At 43.2% G+C, this 7,501-nt stretch overlaps 1 protein-coding gene across 1 annotated transcript in view; it reads right to left on the bottom strand.

The window, feature by feature from the left end:
• The window catches only part of NEK10 (NIMA related kinase 10), a 196,387-nt gene that overhangs the window by 38,180 nt on the left and 150,706 nt on the right, over nt 1-7,501 (bottom strand). The window contains exons 30-31 of the mRNA XM_019536158.1: nt 5,037-5,074; nt 4,505-4,645 (exon numbers count right to left, since the gene is read on the bottom strand). Coding sequence (XP_019391703.1) covers nt 4,505-4,645; nt 5,037-5,074 — 179 coding nt within the window. The remainder of the gene's footprint in view (nt 1-4,504; nt 4,646-5,036; nt 5,075-7,501) is intronic.

Raw genomic sequence — 7,501 nt, forward strand, 5'->3', positions numbered from 1 at the left:
AGGGGCAGGCTGGTGAGAAAGACTTCAGGGGTGGTGAGATGAAAGGAAGGTAGGGGGGTGGGAACCCGAGGCACTGGGGGCAGAAGCAGAGTGGAGGGGAGAAAAGGAGAAGGGGGAATCTGGGTAGCCTGAGGCTGCATGGGGTGAGGCGGCAGGTGCAATGGAAGGTAGGCGCAATGAAAGATAGGTGGGGGGAGGGACAGGCATCAGGGGGCAAGCTGCCTGCCTCTTGCATTGCCTGTTCCCCATCACCCACCATGGCCTGCCTCATTACTGTCCCCCGCTGCCTGCCCTACCACATGCATGCCAACTGCCTCCCCCACTGTCTGTCCACTACTGCCTGCCACATTACTGCCCCCCTCATCACCTCTCTCCCCACCACCTGCAGTAATGGGGAGGGACAAATTTAAGATGATCCTCTAATAATTAGATGCCACATATGGAAAATCATAATAAACATAATTTTTCCATATGTAGAATCTAATTATTGGAGGGGGGGTGTCCTCTTACATTTAGAGTTGCCTTGTATTTGGGCAAATACAGTAATTTATTATTTTTAAGATTTTCTAATGCTGCATGTTTAAAAGTCATACACATTATCATGTTTAGAGCTTAAGTGAAAGCCTAAGTTATCAGCAAAATGTCTGTATGGATCCACACTCTCAGAAGATCAGCCAATAAGCACTGGGGGAAAGCTAGTTAAGATTACATAACTGCTTTCTCAAATTGGACATCTGGTCTGGAAGCCAATTCAAGAGCATAAATATATGTATAGAATTCTGGGTAGTTGTCTTTCTAGTGTGTTTTAGAGGCTAACTTAGGTATGTATTCTAAATTCTGGTGCAGAGTTGACAATATTTTTTTCATCCCCTCAGATTTTACCATAGAAAAATAAGACTAGAAGGCAGTGTGGCAGAGTGGGGTCCCTGATTAGCCACAGGGCTAGTCTCCCCACCTGCCTCTGGGCACACCACCCACTTGTGTCTCCTGCCATGCCTTGATGGAACATAATTGAGTGTTAATTAAGCAGCAGGCTGCCCATTGTACACCCCAATATCGAGGGCGGGGGGACTATCCATCCCTACACTGTGGCCCAAGCCTCATAGATGGCATCTCAGGCAATTGGCTCAACCATCCCCTTTGCCCATTAGCTGTGGCCCCAGTCATGGGACCTTCAGCTTCCATATAAGCTCTGGCCCCATCTCAGGCCAGCCAGGACCCTGAGCTTCTTTGCTTATCATGGGCATTCCTCGCAGTGGGCCCCTGGCCCTTTTGACTCTTCCGGTCCTGGTCCCAGCATTGACCAGTCGAGTCCCTTGGTTGGGTTTACGCCTCCTGCCTGCACTTAAGGATCGGGGTTCGCCATTTCTGGCTTAGGTGCTCCTGGAACAGTGCCTGGCCTTGCGAGATCACTCTCCCAGCAGGCTCAGGAACCTCCAGAAGCTTACCTGGCCTACCCTGCTCCGACAGAATATGGCCCACCTGAAGGTGAGGGCTGGGGTTAAGGCATCCCTACTTGCCTTGCACAGGGGTGATAACTGGCTTGGCATTTCCTGGGGGCTCCCGCACCACTGAGAGACCCACTAGACCACTGACTCCGTGCAGGGTGCAGTTTTAGGTCAGGCCCAGGCCCAGGAGCCTCCAAACCATCCCCTACAGCTCCTGCCCTTACCTCCAAGATGTTGCATACAGCCAGGCAGTGTTACTGCTTGGCCTGCCAGCAGTGAACTGCCCTGTTTATATAGGCAGCCAGGGATCTAAAATGGCTGCTGCAATCAATCATCTGCTGGCTGCTTGGCTCAGCCCTTAAAGTGGCAGGCACCAACAGTGTCCTGGCACAGGCAGTCATCTAGTCAAAACCGCTACTAAAGGCAGGATAATCCCTATCTAAACCATTTCATCCTTTCTAAGTAATCTGTTCCAATACTTAACCACTGTCATAGTGAAAAAGTTCTTATCAAAATCCAACCAAATTTACCTTGTTAGAATGTAAAACTATTTCTCAACTTGTCCCTCCTGGACATAGAAAACACTATTATTATCCTCCGTATCACCACCACGATTCATACTTTATAATCACCAAATCTTTTTTCCCCACCTGGACTCTTAGTCGCCTCTTCTCCAAATTAAATGATCCCAATTTTTTTAACCTTTTCTCAAAAGTCATGATTCCTAGACCTCTGATTATTGCTAACCAATATGGTAACAAGAATAAAAAATCCATTCTTGAGAAAACAGGCAAAATCCAAACTGCCAAACAGTTAAGGTCACAGGTGACACGTGGGGGGGCATATCCCCCCCCGATTGGTCACCACTGAAGCTGCTACCGGCTTCTGCAGGTGGTCACTGCCCCCCGCTTGCTGCTGGATGTGGCCACCAGCAGCTGCAGGTGGTACCCACTTTCCACTCACCACCCCCACCACCATCAGGACCACTGTGGCCACCTGCAGATGGTCCCTGCTCAGCCTGCCCTCACCTCCGAAATCACCACAGCAGCCTGTAGGTGGTCCCCACTTGCCACCACCATGCCCCCACCGCCAACACCACCGTTGCCACCTGCGGATGGTCGCCATTCCTCCCCCCCAGCCTCCAGGGCCACGCATCATTCATGGATAAGCTCACAACAGAGGTATTATCATGATCTGAATCTTGACCTGTTGAATATTCCTGTTGCCTCCCTTATTTCATTGGGGGGGGGGTTGGTTGATAATGACATTGTAGTGATGTCTTGAGACCAACCATATCTAAGTAAATGTATAGAAAACTGGCAGTTCATACAGTATATACACAGATTTATTTCTGAAGACTAAGAAGCTTTTCCCTTGTCCTACACGAAGGCCATCCTTTTTTTAAAAACCACAACCATCATAAAAAGAATAAAGATGGGTTTCAATGCCTGCAGAGGACAAAAAACCCCACAGTTTCAGGATGCTCTTTTCTCACTGAAACAGACTGTACAGCTTGATCTTGGGGACAAGGAACCTGGCACAACCTCAGAGCTTCCACCATCACCTCAGACAGCAGTGGGGCCAGCACTTAGGGAAGAGCCTCAGTCCAGCAGTTTTTGTAGTTGGACATCTTCCATACAGCTTGTTTCTCTGGGAGAGACAAATGGGAATAGCACACAGAAGAAGTAGGAGAAAGGACAAGATTTAAGTCAACAGCCTTCTGGAGCATGAGATTGGGTTATGGGCACTCTTTTTTTTTTACTTGAAAAGATAGCAATTAACTAATTACAGAGAAACACAGATATTGCTGAAGCTGATTCTCAACACTGATGCTTGCCTCTGTGCTGAGTTGAAAAAAATGATGGTTTCCAGATGTTTAGCTGGAAGAAAAGGATGTTAAAGAATTTCTGTAAGTAACTGATGCTGATTATCTAGCCCACTTTCAAATGGCAATTTCCCTGCCCCACCCCCCAAAGAAAAAATCACTATTCTGACCATTCTTTTCTAGCAGGATGAATCTAATTATATGATGCTCAACACCTCAGGAAGAGAGAATAAGAGCCACACAATCAGAAGTATCACCTCTACACAGACATGGCAACACGAGGAATTTAAGCCCATGATGAGAATCATGCTCTATCGAGTTGTGCAATATTTGAACACAGATTTCTTGCTTAGACTAATCACATCAACTGAGCTGAACAGCAGCCAGTATCCAGGCTGATAAACCTGCACTGTGTTGGGTGCAGACTTGTCAACTACACTGACAACACAATTAACTACCTAGACTAACACTAAGTCAGAAAATAAAATTAGAACTGATGCATAAAGGCGATTTTATTTCCTAAGGAAAAAGAGCACCGACAAAAGGGAGACATCAGAATTCTCTTTGATATACCCCTAAGACTGAACACACTGGCACAGAACAGTTGAGTTGCCCCACAAGTCATTTCAGTTCTGATGTGATCTGGCTGGATATCCCAGGGTGCATTCAAAGAGTGTGTATCCATAACAACAATGATCCATGGAAAATAACAGTTATAACTGGACTATATTTTTTGTTTTGTATTGCGTAATTAAAATTCCCAATACAGACTTAATAACCATGAAGTTGTGAGTTAGAAAATACTGTATAAACATGGTAGCTCCTCTAGGAAGATCAATAATCCAATTGCTCAAAATCATTTCCTTTCAAACACAATTGAATTCAAACAACAGCACGCATTATAAAGCAAGTCCAACAGCCAAAACATTTAAATCAGACCACTTAAAATAAAAACATCAGAAATAAAAAAAATTTCATCACTGATGATTTATGTACAAATATACCAGAACTTACAAGGGCTCTATGAAACACTCTGTACTAAGGAGCAACTCCCACTGCATTAAATTAAAATTCATCCTGGGTAAGGAATGCTTAAACAAGGACCTAGCGAATTTTCCTGGAATCACATAAAAGAGTTTCTTTGCAGATTATTCATAAACTATATTTTAGTTTCAGACATAATTATCTGCTCTCCTATCACTTGACTACAAAATGTACTAAGAAGTACTACCATGATCTTTCAGATTGCGAAGAACCACAGCTGGAAGGCTATGAGACTGCCACCCTGTCACTAACGAGTCCTCTGTTTTCTTAATGTGGGCCCTGATTATGAGCGAAGGTACTTTCAGAAGCAGGTCAAGAGGAAGAAAAGCTGAAGAAATAAAAGAGGTAGATATTGTATATACAACCATAACATAAGCTTTTAGGTTAGGCTCAGACATTCAAAAAGCCCGAGGAGGAAGTTACACATTTTTTTGCTAAGCTGTGTAGTTTAGATTGGTCATGAACAGAACACACATTTGCCCCTGGGGGCAGAGCAAGGGAGGGGCAAATTTTAGGCCAGCTTCTGCCATTTTTAAACCAGTCTGTGCGTGCCGAACCTCTGTTTTGTTATAGGTACAGACTGGTTTTGTGTGCTAAACTCCTGTTCTGCTATGGAAATAGACCACTTATGCTGGTAAAAGTGTAATGTCTGTACCTGGCCTTAAAGAACCTGGAAGGTTAATGTAGGGTGAATGTGGTTGTAGTAAACATAAAATTACCTGGTCTTGGTCTTGATCCTGGGCCTCCAATATAATCTCTATAAAACAAAGATTTTTGATCGCATTCAGCTTCAAAGTCAATGATTATAGAGGAAACAAAATTTCCTCATAAACCTTCACACGCCTTTCCTTGTCTTCTGCCTCCCATCTATACCACAAGCCCTTGGCTTAATCCAGCTGCTGCAGCTGCTTAGCTTGTAACCAATAGTTTAAAGTAATTTTAAGCACTTCACTGTATATAGATATGAAAATACACATCTATACATGTACTCTGGGTGATAGCAACAGAAAGAAAAAAAAAGCCAAGGCTGTGTGGGTAAGATAAGAACAACAAGGTGAAAAGAAATGGCATATAGCACCTTGCCTCTTTCCTGGTGCAACTACTTCTATGCAAAGAATTTCCTTGTCTGATCCTAGGTCCAAAACAAAAAAGAACAAGACCATGAATCTTCATACAGTTGTCAACTGGCTATATCGGAATGAAAAACAAGAATCCTTAATTTAAAAGTCTTTGTCAAGCTATATACATTATTATTAACCCCAACTGTCCAAAAATCATGAGTCAGTCTCCAGATGTACTGCAATATTGCCTTACAAATAAATTTAGGGGTTTGTCATTTTGACTTCTGATTTTTAATGCTTACTGTGCAACAAATAAGAATCAGCTCCAGATCTTCAGCATTTAAAGCTCTCATTAATCTACTAGACTACATAATGTTGTCTTCATCTGTAGATCTCTAGCCACTTTATATAAACAGATATACATTATCATTCACAGATGGTAAATACAAAAAAACCCAGCAATGAAGCAATTTGCACTAGTAGCACTCTTGTATAGAGGATGAAAGATATTACCGTTAAATATTACTACTGTTAGCACCAATGCCACTGCCATAGGGCTTAGGAAGCCTAGTTATCGACTGTTAGGTCTGAGAACATAAACAGAACAAAAAGATGGTCACTGCCCCAAAAAGCTTCCAATTAAAGGCAAGAGACAACAAAGACAGATATATAGACAGATGAGATGAGAAAATGATGAGACAATACTGGGCAACATAATGGGGAACAGACTCAGTAGATGAGCAGTATAATCGCTGTGAACCATTTTCTAGGCAGGGAAAGATCCAGAAGACTATGGTGGTATGGTTGCATCCCTTTTTGGCTGTGCGCTACATGCATAGGTAGCTCTCTAAGCTCATCAGGTGGTCAGTGTAGGCTCTTGCTGGAGCTCCATGAAACTCTGAAACCCAGGGGGTAAGTGATAACAACCTTCGACCCCTCCTCTTCCCTATGAAAAATTCAGGACTAGAGGAAAAGGGAGGAAACTCAGAGGGATGTGAAGCACAGCTAAAGGAGCTGTACCTACCCACTCCTCATGCCTTTGCTGGATTCACCAAAGTATCAGGCAAAAAGAAAATTTGAAGAGTCTGGACCATGAAAGTTAAGACAAATGTTTATTGCTGTGATAGAGAAGGGGCAGCCAGCAAAAGGATGTACAGAGATGGGTGATATGTTGAAAACGATGAGGGATGGGATGGTGTTCAGGGAAATGATGTTTGCAGCACCATTTTAAATGGATATGGGCAGGACAAGAATGCATTTTTCACAGCCAGAGAAAAAGATGTTCCAGTATTCACAGAATTCTGGGAAAGAGCTTCAGCTGCATAGATGGAAAGGAAAGACAGTACTTTAGAGATATTATGCGAAACAATTTTCAAGATATAGCCTGAATGAGAAGAGCTGGAGAGAGTTTTGGGGGATGAAGGTGACCAGTGTCAGGTAGGATGATGGTATTGTCTACAGTGATCAAAAAAGGATTTCTTTAGTGGGAAGTACTTGGAGGTGCAGAGAGAAAGAATTTGTTTAATATATATTAAATTCTATCTAGCCAAAATTTCTCCAGCTTACTTATGAGAATAGCACATGGCATTGTATCAAAAGCCTTATTACAAGTCCAAATGTGTTATATCATTTTCCTTTATCCACCAAACCAGGAAGTCAAGTTGTTTTGACATTACTTGTTCTTAAGCTGGAAAAGAAGAGCTGTTTAGCTAGGAAAATGGCAAAAATGAATGAGAGGATGAACAGTGGAAGTCAGGATGGTCATGGGATTTCTACCAGAGATGCTTTATCACATAAGAGGAGGCAGAAGCAGATGCTGATGATCTAAGTTTGAGTTTTGGCAGGCCAAACCTTGCAAAGGGGCAGACAGATAAAAGAGTTAAGAGTGAAGGCGACTGAAATCTGGAGAGAGTCAACAATATCAGCGGGGAAAAGGAAAAAGAAAAGAATTCACTAACATGGATAATTTAGAATTCATGGTAAGGCTGACTGGCAGAGCAAGGGGTGGAGCAGAGAGGTAAAGAACTTGAAAAGAGACAAGATGACACTTTGAGAAGGGGAACTCAGCACAGGAAATTAGAGAGAGAAGTGTCTGGTAAAGACCAAGACACGTGAATGGCTTC

This window comes from Crocodylus porosus, unplaced genomic scaffold (assembly GCF_001723895.1).
Source record: "Crocodylus porosus isolate Cpor-Errol unplaced genomic scaffold, CroPor_comp1, whole genome shotgun sequence".
In the NCBI taxonomy this organism is placed as follows: Eukaryota; Metazoa; Chordata; order Crocodylia; family Crocodylidae; genus Crocodylus; species Crocodylus porosus.